Below are 21,148 nucleotides of genomic sequence, written 5' to 3'. Positions count from 1 at the left end.
TAGGCTGAGAGTGTCAATACTTTTGTCCGGCCCATTTTTGGAGTTTTTTGTAAAATGATAATGATTTTTTTTTTTCCATTCCCATGTGTGTTTTTTCATTGCAAGCAAAATAAATGAAGATATTACTACCAACGCAATTGTAATTGCAATCATTTTCTGGGAGAAACTGAGCGTTATCTGACAGAATTGCAGGGGTGCCAATACTTTTGGCCAGCACTGTAGCAGTGAAAGTGGATGTTAAATTTACAGAAAATGTTGCCAAGGGGTAGGAGGTAGATTATGAAGAGTAGGGGCCCGAGGACAGAGCCCTGGAGCACACCAGAGGTATCTGGGGAGGAGGTAGATTTAAATGACTTGATTTTGATATATTGGGTGCGTTCAGAGATGTAGGATGAGAACCAGTTCAACGGGGTGCGGGTGATGTAATTGTAATCATTTTCTCGGAGAAATTGAGCAATATCTAACAGAATGGCGTACCGCACGCAGGCTATTTTTAGACCGTGACGTCGCATCGTAAAGCGGAAGTAAAGCCGAAGTGGGACATTATAGACCCGCCCTTGCATAGACACAACGTAATTTGTGCTACTATTCTCCGGTAATCTTTCAAAAACGAACGATCACTCATTGCTTTTTTGGAACTTGTAAAAACGACTCTAGACATTACGACACATGAAGGATGTTTTCTTCATAAGTTTCTGGAAACCAAAAACTCGGGAGGAAAAAATGTGAAGACCGAATTAACTTGAACGGTTGGCATGGTCTTTCAGAGGACAAAGAGGTAAGCCATTTTTATATTTTTAACTTATTTTTTTAGCGTAACGTTGTGCCGTACTGCTTCTGTCTGACAATGAATGACCTGAAAAGAATTACAACGGTATCTGACTGCCACTGTTACTGTTTCTGTTATATATATATATATATATAAATAAAACAACTTTAGTAAGGGGGAAGTGTAAATAAATTATAGAATTAAGATGTGTTATCAATGAAAAAATTAAAAGTGTTCGTTGGCTGTCACTGAGTAGCATTTGCGATCGCGACACAAAGCTAACTAAATTACCCCCAAGAACGGTAAGAGACGTAGGACAACCAGAGGATATATAAGAAACCGGGCTGATGGTAAAGGATAGCTTGTTGAAACAGGAGAATGTCATTTGCCACGTTTACATGGAGCCAAATATTCCAATTACAATCGGAATATTTGTTCAAACCGAACAAATGTGTTCCATATAAATACCTCATTCGGAATGAACAGGCCCAAACCGAATGGAATTTCATTCCGATTCACAGGGGTGGAATATTCCTTTTCCCAAACCGATTAGAAGCAAAATTATATCATGTAAACAGGGAAGCGGAATGGTGTCTGGTTGCGTTCTTTCTGCACAAGCTCCGTACTGACGTGGTGACGTCACTTGGTGACGTAAGTAACGTCACTTGCAACATGGCTTCCAAGCACACGCACAGCGCACCTAATTGGAGTCCGGCGGAAAGTTTATATCCATGAATCCCTCCACCAGCCCACACAAGTTTTTAAATGAACGACGTGTCATTCTGAAGTTTTGTTTCCACTCGAAAAGTTAAAACAGCAGCTGATCTGACGATCGAACTCCATGTTTTGCAACGTGACGCTTTGTTTTGATTAATTTGCGCATGTCAGACGGCAGTTGTCAAACGTCCTTTCGGAATAAAGGCAGTCACATGTAAACGCTGGATCGGAATAGATGAAGTGACATGTAAACAGCTGATGTGAAATTTCCATTCGGAATGATTTGAATCGGTATGAATAAAAGTCAGCATGTAAACGTGGCTATTGTCAGTCGCGTCGATAATAAAGCTAAAGCTATGCTTAGGTCGGCTCTTTTTTTCATCTTTTTCAGCCTTCGACACTCAAGCCAACTCTTTAACTGAACATTTTTATGTTCTTCCACATCTTTGCCAGTGAATTTGGCACCAGGGACATCATTTTCGGAGAGAATTGGTAGGTTTAGCTCTGTAAACATCTCCTTTGTACACGTTTTCCATTCATTTCCTATTAGGGACAAACGGTGGTTTGTCCCTACTTAGCAACAGTAGCTAATGTCATGAATATTAATGAGCGTGTTGCTTGCGGTACGCCATTGCGGGGGTGCCAATACTTTTGGCCAGCAGGGTAACTGCATAATGACGTTTCATTCCAGGGCCAAAAAAAGCATTTGCCAGCTATGTATAGCATGTACATTATCACAATAAGCTTGTTCACCATGAAGAAATTAGCCAATTAAACCATCCTCGAAAATGAGCTTCGTATTAATGAAAGGGCAACTTGATATTTGTATAGAGGAAGTCAGTGAAGCTAATGAGGCTGACACCCTCACTACTGGCCACGATGGCATGTGTTAATCAGATAGTAGCCTGCCACCACAAAGACATACCTGCATCGAAACCAAGAGTCCCGGAGATGAAATACACAAACATAATTTAATTAATGGCAGGGAGATGAGCATGAAATAAAAGGGTTCTCATGTCACGTTCGTCGGCGACCCCAGTGACGTTCCGGTGGGATGCGAAAAGCTATATAAAACGAGAGACGACGAGTCCCTGGAACAAGCCTGAAGATGATGTGGATCGATCCTAAACTGAAGATGCTGGCCAGCTCAGACTTATCATATAAGGTAAATAATTTTCATATTAGCTTTGCTTTTTCTAGCATATTCATTTAGAAATATTTTAGTTTTCCACAAAACGTACAATTGTTTTATGTCTTATTCAGAGTTGTCCTGTTGATAAAAGCGCTTTAAAATGATATCTGACAATAACAATATCAGTTTTTCATTATTGATTTTCGGCCAATATGCATGTTGTAGAAGCCTTCTAACTTTGTACAAGGGCTGGTCACAGCATCAGCATTAGTTATGCTTATTAACCATTAGATGTCTCCAAACTAAGATACTTGGGATTTTTGTGCAGACCATTTGCATTCAGAGCGCAAAAATTAAATGAACAATAAATTATTGAAAAGTAGTTAATTATAAACTCATTACAAATAACTACAGTTACCAAAAAGACGTTGTCACTAAGAAAAGTAATAAAATACAAACTCTTTTTTATTATTATTGTTATATTATGATAATTATATTAAAGTAATAAAATACAAAATCTTTTTTATTGTTATTGTTATATTATGATAATTATATTATACCCCCGCAACCCTCGTGAGGATAAGCAGTTCGGTAAATATATGAATGAATGAATAATTTTATTGCCTATATCAGTTTCGGGTTTATATCGTATCGGATTTCGGAGTTTGACAACAACGGGATACCAGTTATCGGTTAAAAAGTCATTATTTATCTTCTTAATTTCTTACTCTGATTTTTATTATACGTACTTACATACTTTTATTATACATACATACTTATTATATAAGGCACACCATCAATGAACGAGTTTATACACAAGCCGCATTAGTGCATCAATGTACTGCATTTGTTATTTTTTAACATTGTAATTATAACTTTATTGTTTGTTTGATTGTTTTATTCATTGGTTTGATGAATGATACATTTGTGAAGAGTTGTCTGATAATGTATTTTTAACCGATAGTCCGATATTGTCAAATTAAAAAATCCGATACCGATATCGAACCAATACCGATATACAATGTCGTGGACTTAACATGTGCTAATTGTACCGTGATGCCCCAATAAATTTTTTCATAAAGATAAATGTATCAACTTCAAGGTTTTCCAAATAAAATAAACATTCTGTGAATAACAAGAGTACAACTTAAACTGTTATAGGAAGAAGTGCCATAACAATGTCACATATGAATAAAATTAATTGAAATGAGCTAAAATGTCCTTGATTAAATAAAAGGAATAATTCATAAATCATGGTTAAACTAGTTACCCCGAAGAGCCACTAGGGGGCGACTAAAGCATACAAATACAGACAGGCAATAATAGAACATGCCAATGCAGTGGCAATTCCCAATATTCACAGATTTTTATAATTATGTGTTTTTATTACTTTTCTTAGTGATTATTTCTTTCTGCTCATGCAGTATGTAATGAGTTTTAAATTAATTATTGGTCATTTTATGTGTGCACCATGAGTGATTAAGCTATTTCCCACAGTTAACAAATCCCAAGCAGTTAAGTTTGGAGTCTTCTAATGGTCACGCAAAGCAGAGCCACTGATACCAGCAAATGTACAAAGGCTGCTGGCGTCTACATTAATTTATAACCCAGCATACTATACTGCCGCAAAACTGATACTGATTATTTGCGATGTTATTTAAAATGCTTTTATTGACCTTTTTTTTTTCTCGATATTATCAGACAACTGTATACGTATACACTCACTTAAACCAACAATGAAAGTCGCACCCGGGCCCCTAAGTATATTTCTAGATTTTCATCATTTTTTTAATGCGAGCCAAATGTCTAGGTCCATCAGTAGCACTGGAACATGTTCATTCAATGCCAGTCATCCCAGTTAAAATATTTGACGTCTAGCGCTGTCAATGGCAATTAATATTAATTTAAAATTTAATTTAATACCGATGCAGGCAAATCATCTGTTCTGCTACTACTGGATCTCAGCGCCGTATTCGACACGGTTGATCACAACATACTACTCAGCAGCAGTGACGTGCGGTCAGGGGAGGCAGGTGAGGCAGAGCCTCACCTGTCATCATGACAAAAAAATAATTATAGCATCAAATTTATATTAGTATTTGTCCATGTATGACTCATTTCAAATATTTTTTATAGTCAAAATCGCTGAATTTGCCTATTTCCTGTTCAAATAAAGAAATGAAACGAGAGGTGCGGCAGCAACGAGTAAAGCCTCACCTCTGAATGCGCAATCCATAACAAACTGGGTTGACACATGGAATTGGAGCGTGCTGGTTGCCGTACATCTGCATGTTGCCATTATAATGTTTCCAGATACGTTTATTTGACCTGATTTTCCACAGTCTGGCTAATGTCTTTAACCCTTAAAGTTTAATGTTTGTTAGCGACATATTTAGTTTTGCTGATGAGAAATAAAACCGCAGTGAAAAGGCACAGGTTGCGGCAGATAGTACTCTGCCGCACTGAAAGGGGGCATACGTGAAACTGGACTTTCCGTCAAAAGTGGACGCGATTAACACAACACCAGAGCTAAAAGGTTTGCTTCAAACTACGGGACAGAAGATAACTCGCGCTTTTCAAACAGACTGGTACACCCGAAAAGACAGGCTATGTGTCTGTTCTTCGAAAAATCGCCTTTGCTGCTTTCCCTGCCTTTTCTTCTCAACTTGTGCCAATGTCTGGACTAACACGAGATATTGTGACATTAAAAAACTACCACGAAGCCTCAGCAAACATGAGAGCTCGACCACTCACATTCAAAGCCTGATTGCTTTAAAAACTTTTGAAAGCTCAAGGACCGATTTGGCTTTGACGAACAGCGGAAGCTCAAAGGTAGCATCGTCAATGCTAAGGTAAAGGAAAACCGAAAGAGTTTGAAAGACCTCATTAATGCAACCTGCATCCTAGCTAAACAGGAGTTAACATTTCGTGGTAACGATGAGCGTGTAAGCTCTTCTAAACGTGGCATATATGTAGAACGATTATATGGTTTTGCTGAGAAAGATGAAAGGTTAGCTAGACATTTGGACACATCCACTGTGCTTTCTGGCTTGTCAAATAGAACACAGAACGATCTAATTGAAGCAATCCTCTCCATTGAGGCGGAGAGATTTTTTAAAGTAAAGGAAAATAAGGAGGACTTTTACAAAAAGGGCGTAGGTTTGGATAGGGACGATAGGGACATAACACTACCAACTTTTCAGGATGCTAAAATTGTCCCCACCGACTTTTAAGCAACCTTACCTTTTTTGCATGATATAATATTCAGTTATATAGAGAATTTAGATCTCTCAATAGTTCCATATGTTGTAAGGATAGAATTGACCCTACAATTATTAAGTGAATTATTTTCATTATGTTTATGTTTGCTAATAAAAACCAGACATTTATTCAGGAAGTTTTCAAAATGTTTCTTTAGTATTTTTTGAAAACAAAGGTTTGAATCGAACGGTGTATCATCTCAACCAATGCACGTAAAAGTTATTATCAGTAGATAAGGATTTATTTTGCATTGATCATTTTGCCTATTAATTAATTAGGTTCATATACATGAGAAATGTGGCCCTTTGCCCCCTTCATCCAATCTGTTTGGTCTTATTAATGTCCCGTCCCCAGCAAAAAGTGTGCCTACATGCAGGTTATGCTGTTATATCGTCCCTACGAATGTTGAGACCAAACCTATGCCCTTCCAAAGTAACGGCGGTTTTTGTGGTGAAGGACAGGCGCAAGACCACAAACAGTTTTCATTTCAATCTTATAAAAAAAAAAAATATATATTTTTTTTAAAGAGCTTAGACTAAGAAAAATACAATCGAATATTTAAAAACTAAATTTTGGCCTTAAATATAATATTGTTTTTCTTTTCACACTTTTTGTTTAGCAATCTGTAATAAATTGATTAAAGTATCAGAATTAAAAGTTTTAAAAACAACTGAATATTTCACTAAAGGTCAGAATTGAATTCTGTGGTTTTGTACACCACTCTTTACTCTCATTTATGTTGCATGAATTATAGAATTGCGACGGCCAACACATTGAGGGTGTAGAGCAAATGCATGTTATTTTCTTACTTTTACGTATCGATAATATGTACCGTGTGTGCGTGTTTTGTGAAGAATGCTGATGAGACATGAAATAACCAGTAGCCATTTGAATAAGCTACCCTTTTTGGTTTATATATTTGGAAATCTGACACTAAAGGAGTGAGTGCCTCACCAACCATGAACCTCACCGCACGTCACTGCTCAGCAGATTGGAACAGCGGGTAGGGCTCACTGACACTGTTCTTCAGTGGTTCACATCTTATTTACATGATAGGGATTTCTCTGTGTCAATCGGAAACCATCAATCAGAACGAACCAAAATCACGCGTGGAGTCCCTCAAGGGTCAATTCTTAGACCACTTTTATTTAACATCTATATGCTTCCCTAGCTGATTATGGAACAGTATGACATCTCCTATCACACCTATGTAGATGACGCACAACTCTACATTTCTGTGTCCCCACATGATTTTAGTCCCTTAGTCTCCCTGAGTAAATGCATTCATCAAATCAATGAATGGATGTGCCAGAAGTTTCTCCAGTTAAATGTGGAGAAGGCAGAAGTGATCATTTTGGGCCACAAAAAGGAAAGCTCAAAGTTAAGGAGGCACCTTAGCATAATGTCACTTACAGCTACAAATCAAGTCAGAAACCTTGACGTAATTATTGACTCAGACCTAAAATTTGATAGCCATTTAAAGTCCGTCACTAAATCTGCTTATTACCACCTAAAAAATATTGCCAGAATTAAGGGGCTTCTGACTCAAGAAGACATGGAAAAACTTATGCATGCATTCATTTTCAGCAGATTGGACTATCTCAACGGTATGTTTACAGGTCTTGATAAAGAAATCAGTCAGGAAGCTGCAGCTAGTAGTATAGAATGCTGCAGCCTGAGTCCTCACAAATACAAGGAAACTAGACCACATTACATCGGTTTTGAAATCGTTACACTGGCTTCCAGTGAGTCAAAGGATAGACTATAAAATACTACTGCTCGTTTACAAAACACTTAATGGCCTTGGACCAAAATACATGCTTGATTTGTTAGATTCCTATGAAACATCTAGACCCCTAAGGTCGTCTGGAACCGGTCTCCTGTATGTTCCAAGAACAAGAACCAAGCAGGGTGATGCAGCATTTAGTTATTATGCTCCTGACCTCTGGAACAAGTTACCTGAAGATCTGAAGTCAGGCTGCAGCTATCGATTATGTTAGCAGTTGATTAATTGATGAACTAGTTTGTTCGAATAATCGAGTAATCAGATAAGGAACATAAAAAATTCCTGACCTGTGCCTGAAACGGTATAAATAAATAAATAAATAAATGAGGATATACTGCATGTACAACAAAAGAACAATTGGCCAACTTACAAAGCAAAACTAGCTAACATCCACTAGCTTAAATGCTATAAAATGCCAACGTTATTTTTTTTTACAATGCTCTTAACAAAGAGTTCAAACACATATTCCCAAAAAATGGCTAAATATACCTTTAAACTAAATTATAAATGCATTTAAAAAAACAATAGCCCAAACAAAAACTTAGCTTATGTTGGTCTTAACGGGGAGCAGCTGGATTCAGCTATGTGAAATGAGGCAGACTAGAGGGCAGTGTATCAGCCTGAATCAATAAAACTAAATGCAAACACTTTCAAAACAAACCATTACAACGCCACTTTAATTAAACGAATACTCGAAGCAGCAAAATGTATTTCGAATATTGTTTTTCAAATCGAATACTCGAGTTAATCGAATAATCGTTTCAGCACTAATCTGAAGTACGCTCAAACTGTTAGCTCCTTTAAATCAGGGCTAAAAACGGTTTCGTTTAGCACTGCATATCCATAACTGTCTATATATTTCAATCTATTTGCTTTCTATTCCTCTTGTGCTTATCTCCATTGCTGATTTCAATTATTATTAGAAGTAGTATTTTTTTTTATATTCTATTCGTGATTACATGTGATTTTTAGGTATAATTTTATTTCCTATTTCGATTGTCTTTGTTTTTACGTTCTTCTGATTTTAATGTGATTTTTATGACCTTCAAGTGATGTAAAGCACTTTGAATTGCCTTGTGTTGAATTGTGCTATATAAATAAATTTGCCTTGCCTTGCCCTGCCTTAATGAGTAGATGAATGTGTAATGTACTTCAACTGTGTTCTAAAACTCCCTGCCAGCGTTATTTACTACACCGATCTATGCTCCGCAGCAAAATGTTTCAGTGCTGCTCTTGGTGCTGGTGCTGCTCTCCCACGAAGTTCGCTGCGACACTAAGACCGTGTCCAGCGAATGCTGCAGACAGCCAACGCGCACGTGCCGTCTGCACCTGCTTCTGTGTCGCCCGGGCGGGGTGGCCGACGGCTTGGCCGACGCCTCCGCCGGCATTCTGACCTTGGGCAAACGCACGGAAGACGAGGGCGCCTTCAACAACCGTCTCCAGCGGCTTCTCCATGGGTCGCGGAACCACGCCACAGGCATCCTCACCATGGGCAGGAGGGCCCAGGCTCCATGGGGCCCACCATCGGACGGCACGCCCTCACCTGTTTGATAGGCTACACACACGGGCGGACTTACTATTTGCCACACAGACCCCAAGAGATCCAAGGCCCTGCACACAACTTCTAAAAAATGGATCAATAAAGTTTTCTTCAACTTAAAACAACCATTACTGTTTTTTTTTTTATTCCTAATTCACACACTTGAAAACATGAAAAGGCCGCAAAATACCGTATTGGCCCGAATATAAGACGGCCCTGATTATAAGACGACCCCCTCTTTTTCAAGACTCAAGTTTGAAAAAAGACTTTTTGAACACCAAATTAATTTTAATACAGAAAATAATTACAGTACATCTGAAACAAATGATTATAACAATATATTTGAGAGAAAAAGCATGTTATTTTGCCTCATTCAAATCTTAATATCTGAACATTTAAATATGTAAACTAAAGTGCAATCACATTCGTAAATGAATGGCTTCTGGTTTTTGAAATGTAAATAAACCAATCTATTGTGATAAAACAATGAAATTGCAATAACTGCATTAACCATCAAAGTGAAGTCTAACTGTAACTGTAATCTTGAAACAAATCTGAATAAGGAAAAACATTGGAATAAAATAATGTAAACTGGTTTAACTTGAGAGTAGCTGAGATCTGTCATGACAGAACATCGCTTCAATAATATCTGGCAGCCAGTGTTGTCACAGATTACTTGAAAAAGTAATTTAATTACTGATTACTGATTACGCCTCAAAAAAGTAATCTAGTTACTTTACTGATTACTTCATTATTAAAGTAACTAAGTTACTTTAAAAGTAATCTGTCAGTTACTATTTATCCATTTTTCTCCCTTTGCCGCCACAACATAAGAATGACAACAGAAAAATGTCATCACATGTAATTGACTTTCCGATGATTGAATTTAAAGGGGAATATCAGAATTTCGCGCTAGCTTAGCCACTCTGGAGCCCTGAAACTAAGAAATATCTGACAAACTGCTTGGAATTTGTTGAAATCAACTCCACCAACCAATTAAACCCCGCTAACTCTAAGATTAAGCTTAATGTCAAAACTTCTGAATTTCGGCTTATGGTTAACAGCATATCAGTGCCAATGTAAAACAATGCAAACTGACTGCACAAAATTGCAAAGGTGGTGGGCGCGGATGCGCGTCCACAACCCGGAAGTAGTCCTCTCAACACACGCATGGTCAATTTGGCCACAAAACGTGGCGGCAACTAAGCACTTTACACTCAATCGGACTTACAACACATCCCACAGATGCTAAACGAACACATCACCTCACGGCATAATTGTGCAACACGCATATGATGTAAACAAAGCTTGCCAAATTGGAGCGATGACTGCCCGTCGTTGCTACAGCAAAGCTACGAAGCGGCCGCGCATGTTGGAAGTCCAACCTTTTGCTCATACCCTCCAGAATGAAGGAAAAATACTCACCTTCATTCATGGATATTCACAGATCAACATTCCCTCGCAACGTGTCAACACTCGACTCCAATGTCCACCCGCCTGGCCCACGCCTTCAGTCCCACAACACATGTGACACGAGACCAAAACAGGAAATAGCTAAGAGGTTGTCATGGAAACACGTACCGGGAACCTTTTATTTTAGCATTTTCTATTCAAAAGGCTCTTCGTACATGACTAAAATAATCTTTATTTTACATACGTTATGAGGCGATGAAAAAATAGTAACGCAGAGACACTAAGGAAACTAACTTTAATCAGATTACTAGTTTAGAAAAATGAACGCGTTAGATTACTCGTTACTGAAAAAAGTAATCTGACAACACTACTGGCGGCATCTATCGTCGTGAATGGGGAGAGTAGCTGAGATCTGTCATGACAGAACATCGCTTCAATTATATCTGGCGCCATCTAGCGTCGTGAATGGGTATAATGTAGAGCTGAAACGAATACTCGAGCAACTCGAGTAACTCGAGTTTAAAAACTGATCCGAGTAATTTTATTCACCTTGAGGAATCGTTTAATTTTGCCAGCTCTAAGCATCATGTTTTGCCCGGACCACTTTTAATGCAGGACAACGCGCTGACGTCATGTGCGTAGAGGAAGACGCAATAAATTAAAAAAAAAAACTTACTGCAGCCGACAGCCGCTACATACTACGCCGACGTTGCTAAAAACTACACCCGCATGATGCTAGTGTGGTAGCAGCTAGTGTCCGATTCGTCTCATAGATATCGCATGCATTTAGGACTAGATGCGAAATGACAGACTCGGCCGCGTCTGGGCAGCGTTAGTAAGCAGCCGCCATCTTTAAGCAGTACACTTCTTAGCGCCAATAAATATAACGTTACTGTCACTCGCTCACGTAACGTTAGCCCTTCGGAGGGCTAGGTTTCTATTGATTATGACCACTGTTGATGCGTAGCTAACGTGTCTTACATACAGGCTTTATTTAATCTGTAAAAACACAGCGCTGTAGAGTGATAAGGGTGTAAAATTAAAACATAATGAAGCTAATTGTCAGTTTTAGCTCAGTAGTCATTGCTGAATAAAACACCAAGTAGCACTGGTCCCTAATGTGCTCCAATACAGCAAGTATCATACATTTATTTTGAACACTGCAAAAACTCAAAATCCTATCAGTACTAACAGTTTAGACTAACTTAAAACTTCACAAGAACTTAAAAATAGTTTGACACAAATGGAAATTCAATTGAAACACGTGGGAAAAACACGTAGCTTTCAAGTGATATGTGTTATCAAGCGTAATTACATTTTTAGGTAAGAAATATGTTTTTTTTTTTTTTTATAAAATCTAGAAGTTTTTTGAGTGAAAGCAGTGACTTTTTTTTTCTAGTCACATCTGAGATGCAATTGTTGGCTGTTTTCAACAATGTACATCGAAAAAAAAGACATTGATTGACTGAAAATGGTTAAATATTGGATTAAACGTCTTTTTTCTCATGTATATTTATAATTGCACTTTACCTAAAAAAAAAAGTTTTCTCCGATTACTCGATTAATCAATAGAATTTTCAGTCGATTACTCGATTACTAAAATATTCGATAGCTGCAGCCCTAGTATAATGTCTAGACCGCGAACATAAGACAACACCCTCTTTTTAGTCTTATTTCAATGCAAAAAACACTGTCTTATATTCGGGCCAATACGGTACTGTCTCTTGGGCCGCAATTGGCCCATGAGCCGCAAGTTTGAGATGCATGTCATATATGAATGTAGTAAAAACATTTAAGGGGGAAAAAATAAATCATAATTGGTGCATGAAAGGGTTAAACGACTTGCTTGTTGTGTGTACCGTATATCGATGATGTTTAGGGAAGAAAACCGTAAACGGAACCTTACTACTAAGTAACGGTTTCGTTCCGGTAACTAATTAGCACCGTACATTTTTAATTTATGTTTTTTTTTTTTTTTGGGACGCAGCTGCTGTTATTAATACAGTATCTTGCGGAAATATAATTTACATAAAAAATATCTAATCTAATTTCTTGGCGATAAACAAAACAGCACGCAAAAGCGTTCTATATGGAAATAAAGTTAGGCGGAACGTTTCTCTTTTGCAAATGTTTTCTTCCGGTTTTCAAATTGCGCCGTACACTTTTCTATATCCTTTAACGCTTTCTTCGTCATTTACAATAATTATAATAAATGAAAATAACAATCATCATTTATTTACGATGGTAAATCCGAGCGACGAAGCCTCCGAAGGACAAAATGTGAAGGAAGACGAAAAGGAGAAGACGTCAGATACGATTGATGCTGTTGAGGAAGAAGAGGATGTGGAGGCTTTAACTCATGCTGAAGTTATGGATTTATTTGAGGAAGGACTCGCCCGCCTCGTACAAGATCCTTTACTCTGCGATCTTCCCATTCAGGTACATTCATTTTCTGATCAGCCTGTGTGCTACTTGAGTTAATAAGTAATAATAGTAAATGGACCCTTTCACGGACAGTGGCACTACAGTGGGCAGATATTCGACATGCTAAACTGCATTGTATTTTTTTATATACTTGATGGTCGCTTTACATGTCATAAAAAAGCTGCAAAAATATAAACCCCAAAAATGATCGCCTAAAAACGCTGTTTTTTCTAGGGAGAAAGTTAAATTTCAAAACGCCCCCTGTTCAACATTTTTTGTCCACATTATTTATATATCAACATCTTCAAAAGTTCTGAGCAGTTTTTGCTAGAAACTTATGGTTCAGCCAAAATATGCCAAAAACTAACCCATTCGTTTCTAATGGGCAAAATATCCCGTTCATTTCCAATAGCCCTATTCGCCATTCATGTCAATGGCACAAAGACTTCCCTTCACTCTTATTATTTACAATCCGGCAGTGGCGCCACCAGGGGGTGGCCACGGCCACCCCTATAAATTGGTTGGCCACCCCACTGACCAACCCGCTTGCCAGTATATAGTTAGATTGTTGTAGCATCAGTTATGCATTTCATCCCAAATGAATGCATTTATTTTGTTAAATGTAGGGCTGTCAAATTTATCGCGTTAACTGGCAGTAATTAATTTTTTTAAATTAATCACGTGAAAATATTTATCGCAATGAACGCATTCGTGGTATGACTCATTCACGCATTGCTGCAATGGCGCCGTTTTACTTATATACAGAGATAAGAGGCAGTGTCAAGCGAGTGGAGAAGATACAAGCATTCATTGGGGCCGTACTTTTAATTGGCGAAAGCTTTGTCATCTCTCCCACAGCAACTATAAGAATGACAGGAGTTGATCTTTTTCTTACCACTCTGTAGTGTACCCAATGCAGAGAAGATATAGCATTTGCAGCCACCACACACAGTCATGGTTGCACCACTTCCCATCATGCATTTGCGCAGAACAGTTAAGTCGCTACAGTATCATTTACTGAAAGCTCAACAAATACACTAGATGGCAATATTTAGTCATAATATACAAACTCACATTTATCTGTGGATCCCTTTCACAGAAAGAATGTTAATAATGTTAATACCATCCTGTGGATTTATTGTTATAATCAATACAGTACTTATGTACAGTATGTTGAATGTATATATCCGTCTTGTCTTATCTTTCCATTCCAACAATAATTTACAGAAAATTATGGCATATTTTAGAGATGGTTTGAATTGCGATTAATTACGATTAATTAATTTTTAAGCTGTAATTAACTCGATTAAAAATTTTAATCGTTTGACAGCCCTAGTTAAATGTACACCTTATGCCTAATATATACAGTATATAACACAATAAAAAAGAATTGTTGTGGAACTCAAAATGTTGACTGGACAATTATGGACTATGCACACTAAATCATTAGTAACATCAAATATTACACAATACACCAAAGTATATCAGTAGCCATGTCCTTACGTATTTCTGATAGTTTTCCCCTGACCTTTTTACTGCAATAATATAATGAAAACCTGAAATTATGGCTTTTAGTTTTGGCCACCCCAAGATTTTAAGTGGCCCCATCTGGCTTGCCTGGTACACCAGACTCACCGCTGTTCTAGCTATTGAGTCTGGCCACCATTCAGCGCATACAATTTCCAGGGCGGAGCAAGCCACAGCAAACAGACAGCGGAGTGGACCAATCAGCAACGGGCAGACGTGATGTTAGTAAAGCGACGAGGGCAGGACGAGCGACTTGCGCGCGGAAGTAAACGTACGAGGAGAGCGGAGTTTATTCAACATGGCTAGCGCGAGACAGACTGTTGTCAATGACTCGTGTCGATGTGTTTTTGGTAATTTAAAACTGATTTTACCGTGGATTGGAACATATTCTCGGCTCTCCTGTTCACCATCTGTGTTGTTGTGGAGACGACTTCCGACACGCAAGAGTGACGTTGCTCGTTAAGAACACGTCACGCAAATAAACGAATCTGAATTGTCGATTTTGTACCTGCTCGAGAGGCCGTTAATGGGCTGGGTCCCAGACTTTTCTCTCAGTGTTTGAAAAATACAGGGAGAACAGTCTGGCCGTGCCAGGCAACCATCTGGCCACCCCTAAGAAAAATTTCTGGAGGCACCACTGCAACCCGGGTGACTAAATATCAACAGGAAGAACCCTTAAATGCCACTAAATCAACAGGAAGTGACCCTGAAAAGCCTCAAAATCAACAGGGGGTGACCCGATATCTACAGGAAGTGATCCTTATATACTTACATACTTATATGCCCCACTGTATATTGTTTGCTATGAGTCTGTGACTTATTTACATTTTACACTTCAAGTATATGAAGAATAAAGCACAGGTTTGGTATCATAAAGAGTTGATGGTAATGATGTTAAATTTTGAACGACAGACAGTTCACACACTTTATAAATCATCACTGATTGAAAGTACCTTGGTGCTTTTATGATAACGAGTTTACCATCAAGGCTTCAAACGCAGTTTGGGAAGTTCCATAGTCGGAGAGGCCACCCCCGCAACCGCCTTCTGCGCTTGCGCCTCAACATTGTTGTATTGTAATAGCCCCGGATGGGGGGGAGAAGGAGAGAAGTCGATGATGACTTTCCCTACTTTATTGTGGAAACAATAACATAAACAAATAACAAAATCATAGTGGGCTGCTGCAACATGCGACCTCTAACTTTGCTTTCTCCAGTTCTTTCCACTCGCCTCCTGCTACGTCACCGCTCCCCAGTCTGATCGCCTCTTAAAGGACCTACGCATAGTTACGAACATTACAGTATCATCAACATTTGTTGTTCAATGTCGATGAGCTGAAGATCCACATTCAAGTGTTCCATCTCTGTTGGCATTGTTGTGTAACCGGAAGAAACTAGAGGAAGTCAACAAGAGTCCCCCCAAACCGTACGCCACACCCTTCTAGTGGCTTGGCGGTGAATTACAGAGCAATGCGCGTTCCCTTGCCGCCGAACTGTCGAACGCACATTGACGCCGTAGTAGCTACACCGTCACGGCAACACAGAAGCTTAACTCAGGCTTTAGAAGTGACCACGAAATCCCTCCAGATAAACAGGAAGTGACCCAATATGAACAGGAAGTAAACTCGAAATGCCCTAAAATCAACAAGAAGTAACCCAATATCTACATAAAGTACGAGATGCCTCAAAATTAACAGGGAGTGTCCCGAAATACCAACCATCATAGCAAAGCTACCATTGCAATTCCCCCAGAAATGCATTTTGTAGCACTCTTATAGTTATAAATACAGTGATCCCTCGTTGTTCATAGTTAATGAACCCGCCGCCATGAGTGAAAAACCGCAAAGTAGTGCCCACTCACCCCCCACCTCCACCGTTTTTTTTGTGTGTGTTCAATGTACAGTGCCCTCCATAATTATTGGCACCCCTGGTTAAGATGTGTTTTTTAGCTTCTAATAATTTCTTTTTTTTAATTCAAATAATATGGGACCTTAAAGAGCATACGACATGAGAAAAAAAGTCTTAAATGGCATTATTATGTGAATTAAAATCATATTTTGAGACGATTCGACTATATACAACAATTTAGCAAAGCGCAGATGACGAGAAATTACCGTAATTTCCCGAATATAAGGCGCACCCGTGTATAATGCGCACCCCAAATTTACTTGTAAAATCTAGGGAAAATTATTGTACCCGTTTATAACGCGCACCCTAATTTTAGCACCAATAAATAGAAGAATACAAGAAAACAGAGCTTGTGTACAGATACAGAGATGTCATTTTACTGACTGGTGAAACACAGCACAAGCATAGCACATTGGTAGTTCAAAACATTAACGTGAACTGACAATATTTACGGTAATAATATGATTTGACAACTTCTCCAACTTACCAGAATCTAGGAGAAAACAAAACAGATGTGACTTTTCTTATAAAGGCTGCTGTATAACTTGCTCGTTTCCTCATGATGAATAAATGTTTCTTCCATGGATTGATACGGTAAAATGAAAGTGAGAACGTAAATCGGAAATCCGTGAGAGCTCATAGCTGTCAACACAACAGTAACCAAAGGAACTATTGTTATTTGGGTTTGAGTTTCCCGAGGGACCGATATAGTTGACGGACACAGGAAGTGTGTGTCCTTACATTTGTTAAGGTCCGAATTGCGGAGCTGCAATAAACGTCGACTCAAATGAGTTCAAGAAACTAAATTCTGTGCTTTATGAAGAGTGAAAAAAGCAGAATTTAACACAGACGAAATCATTCGGCCGATTAGAGTGAAGTATTACCGAAACAAAACGGTGACGTCACGTACCGTAATGGTCGACAACGGGTCGCCGCATACGTTTCTTCAAAACAACGTGGCCGTGTCAATGAAAAAAAATCGGTTTATATATATATGTAATACATATATATTTCTGTCTCCATCCATGTACCCGTTTATAATGCGCACCATGAGTTTACCAGTTGATTTTGGGGAAAAAAAGTGCGCGTTATATTCGGGAAATTACGGTAAGTCTTTTATTCTGCCGGTTAGCCACGCCTACCATTATAGGGCTTTAGCGTCCCCAACAGGTGGATGACGTCAGCGGTAGACTGGGCTCATCGGTTTTACTATTCAGCCCATTGAGGGGGAATTATTCAGAACGAGGAAAACGCGACGAAGAGAGCCGCAAAATGTCATTGTTTCAGTCTCTCTACTCCAATATTTTTACAGGATATTCTTTTTATCCAAGTATTTTTCCCCAATAGCTATATAAATGGCTTGAGAAGGACCAGTCAGCCCGTCGAGGGGGAACTATTCACAACGAGGAAAACACGACGAAGACAGCGGCAAAATGTCATTGTTTCTGTCTCTTTACTTCAATATTTTTACAGGATATTCTTTTTATCTGAGTATTTTCCCCAATTGCTAAATAAATGGCATGGTCATGACAAATAACAGTCTTGTGCTGAATGGAATATGAAATAATAAAAATGCATTTATTCAGGACGACATGGCAAAATTACTCCGTAATGGTCAAAACTGTCGACTTCCCCTTTACTGTCGCACCTCCCGAACAATATTTTATGACACCTAAATCGGATATATGTCACTTCCCTTGCCCGGCTTCGGAGAATGTAAACAAACCAGAAGGCGTGACAACTAGCCGACATGCTAACCCGAACCGAGTGATGTTTCAAAGTCTTCGAAGTGGAAAATCACACATAACTAGCCTGGATTATTTGACATGACGACCCGGTTGTCGATTGTCTTCGCGGATCGGCAAACCGCCCGGCGGAGAGCAATTTACAGTTCGTTCCCCGGAGGAGGGTGGCTGGAGTTGTTGTGCAGCTAACGCACTGCTAATGAGCATGAGGAGAGCTTTTTACATGCCTATCAATGATCAAACGTAAGTAGTCCTTTATTTAAAGGAGGTTTGTAGTGTTTACTTTGTAATCGCTGTATTTGTATTTGACATAATACAAAACAAGATGTTTACTCACTTCCTCGTAAGTCCAATGGTCCCACAGTAAATATCCACGGTGAATGGGAACCTTGTGAAACTCCAAAAAGGCACATATGCCTCTCCCACATACAGAATGATTTTTCTGCTGGCGTGATGCGAAAAATAAACGTATTAATCCGCAAAATCAGCTGAATCCTTCGTCCTCATACACAACAGTACACTGTATAGTGAGGAGGACGTCTTCTACCGTACACGTCACAGCGCCCTCCTCCTCAATGCAAGACCGAAGCCGGAAGTCACTCATTTTCATGGCGCGGGATTAAAAAAACTAAATAAATATAGCGATCGCTTCCACACACATCCAAGCGGTCCATATCATTCGGGGGCATAAAATACCGCGTGTATTATGAAATAAACATGCTTTTTCGTGTCACATGCACTTTAATGGAAAAAAAAGAGAAAAATCCAACCTTCAATACAAGTGCATGTGGTCAGCGGGCAAAAAATCCCACATAAAGAAATAATTATTTGACATCAAATAATGTGTGTCAAAATTATTAGCACCCCTGGTGTTAATACTATGTACAACCCCCTTTTGCCAACAAAACAAGGTCTGGGGACTGAGATGGCCATGGGAGGAGCTTGATTTTGTGTCTGGTGAACCATTTCTGTGTAGATTTGCCCATATGTTTAGGGTCATTGTCCTGCTGAAAGACCCAGTGACGACCCATCTTCAGCTTTCGGGCAGAGGGCAACAGATTTTGATTTAAAATGTACTGGTATTTCAAAGCATTCATGATGCCATGCACCCTAACAAGGTTCCCCGGGCCTTTGGAAGCGAAACAGCCCCACGGCATCACTGACCCAACCCCATACTTCACAGTTACAACGTTACATAAAACACAGTATTTATATAAAAATACAACGTTAATAAAAGTCAATGACAGCCAATAAGTTAACAGAGGTTTAGGAATCTGGAAGCACCAGAAAGATTCCACCCAGAATTAGCATTGTGGGCCAAATTGTCATCAGTAAAAAAATATATTTTACTTGTTTTGTTTTTTTTTGCAGGTGACGTTGGAGGAAATCAATTCCCAGATTGCACTAGAGTACGGCCAAGCAATGACTGTGAAAGTTTTAAAAGCCGACGGAGAAATAATGCGTATGTTTTTTTTTTTGTCTTAATCGCTAATTGTGACGAAATAATTTTTTGCTTTCGGGTGTTTTGTTTGCCCAACTTTGTATCCCTTCAAAAAATTCCAAATCTATTCTTTTTGTATGTGGTTGCACCAGCCATCGTAGTGGTGCAAGACGCCAACGTGCTGGACCTGAAAAAAGCCATCCGCAGGTTCGTGACACTCAAGCAGCAACGTGAAGCTGGCGTGAGGCACATCAGCTGGTAAGAAAAGCATAAAAACTTTCAACATGTCACAAAAATGGTTTTAAAAGATGAAAAATCTTCACAGGAGATACATTTGGAGGAATTACACTCTAATGTTTCAAGGGGAGAAGTTAGAAGATGATCGCATGAGGCTGAAAGAGTAAGTGAATAAAAACTAATTTATATTATATTTGTTCGTAATTTGTTTTGTTTGTGCAGCTACGGAATCAGGAACAGAGACGAGGTGACGTTCATCAAGAGGCTCAGGAGGAAGTGAACACTTTTTTCTTTTAACGTGTCAGATTTTTTTTTTTTTTCAGAGTTTATATTTATTTGTCATCTAATAAAGTTTTATAGATTTCTTAAGCTGCTGTGCTATTTCTTGAGAAAGTAAATTTTTCCATATCATCAGAAGATATGATCCTGGCAACTACAGTGTTATGAAAAAGTATCTGAACCTTTTGGAATTTCTCACATTTCTTTATAAAATCAACATCAAATGTGATCTGATCTTTGTCAAAATCACATAGATGAAAAAACTGTGTCTGCTTTCATATTTTAATGAGGATAGAATACAAACAATGACAGAAAGGGGAGAAATAAGTAAGTGAACTATCCCATTTAATGTTTTGTGCCCCCTCTTTGACAGCAATAACTTCAAACAGACGCTTCCTGTGGCTGCAGATCAGTCTGGCACATCGATCAGGACTAATCTTGGCCCATTCTTCTCCAAAAAACTGCTGTAGTTCAGTCAGATTCCTGAGATGTCTGGCAGGAATCGCTGACTTTAGGTCATGCCACAGCATATCAATGGGGTTTAAGTCTAGACTTTGATTTGGCCACTCCAGAACGTGTGTTTTGTTCTTCTGAAACCATTCTGAAGTTGATTTACTTCTGTATTTTGGATCATTGTCTTGTTGCAGCATCCATCCTCTTTTTAGCTTCAACCGTCTGATAGACTGCCTCAGGTTTTCCTGAAAAACAGCCTGATAAAATTTTGAATTCATTTTTCCATTAATGATTCCAACTTGTCCAGGCCCTGAGGTAGCAAAACAGCCCCAAATCATGATGCTTTCTCCACCCTGCAAAACGGTCGGAATGTTGATGAACTGTTCCATTTTTCCTCCACACATGACGTTGTGTGCTACTCCCAAACAATTCAACTTTGGTTTCATCGGTCTACAAAAGTTTTTGCGAAAACTTCTGTGGAGTGTCCTTTTTGCAAACTTTAAACAAGCAGCAAAGTT

At 38.8% G+C, this 21,148-nt stretch overlaps 2 protein-coding genes across 2 annotated transcripts; both read left to right on the top strand.

Annotated features, from left to right (window-relative positions):
* The first annotated feature begins 2,594 nt into the window (after positions 1–2,594).
* hcrt (hypocretin (orexin) neuropeptide precursor) lies at positions 2,595–9,216 on the top strand. The gene is made up of 2 exons (XM_057860689.1): positions 2,595–2,651; positions 8,878–9,216. The coding sequence occupies exons 1-2, from the start codon at positions 2,595–2,597 to the stop codon at positions 9,214–9,216; spliced, it is 396 nt and encodes a 131-aa protein (XP_057716672.1).
* A 3,545-nt stretch (positions 9,217–12,761) lies between these two features.
* Positions 12,762–20,241, top strand: snrnp25 (small nuclear ribonucleoprotein 25). The gene is made up of 5 exons (XM_057817226.1): positions 12,762–13,057; positions 19,592–19,682; positions 19,814–19,919; positions 19,987–20,061; positions 20,121–20,241. The coding sequence occupies exons 1-5, from the start codon at positions 12,860–12,862 to the stop codon at positions 20,176–20,178; spliced, it is 528 nt and encodes a 175-aa protein (XP_057673209.1). The 5' UTR covers positions 12,762–12,859; the 3' UTR covers positions 20,179–20,241.
* Positions 20,242–21,148: the final 907 nt, after the last annotated feature.

Source organism: Corythoichthys intestinalis, chromosome 16 (assembly GCF_030265065.1).
Source record: "Corythoichthys intestinalis isolate RoL2023-P3 chromosome 16, ASM3026506v1, whole genome shotgun sequence".
Classification (NCBI taxonomy): Eukaryota; Metazoa; Chordata; class Actinopteri; order Syngnathiformes; family Syngnathidae; genus Corythoichthys; species Corythoichthys intestinalis.
This window is presented reverse-complemented; position numbering and strand designations above follow the sequence as displayed.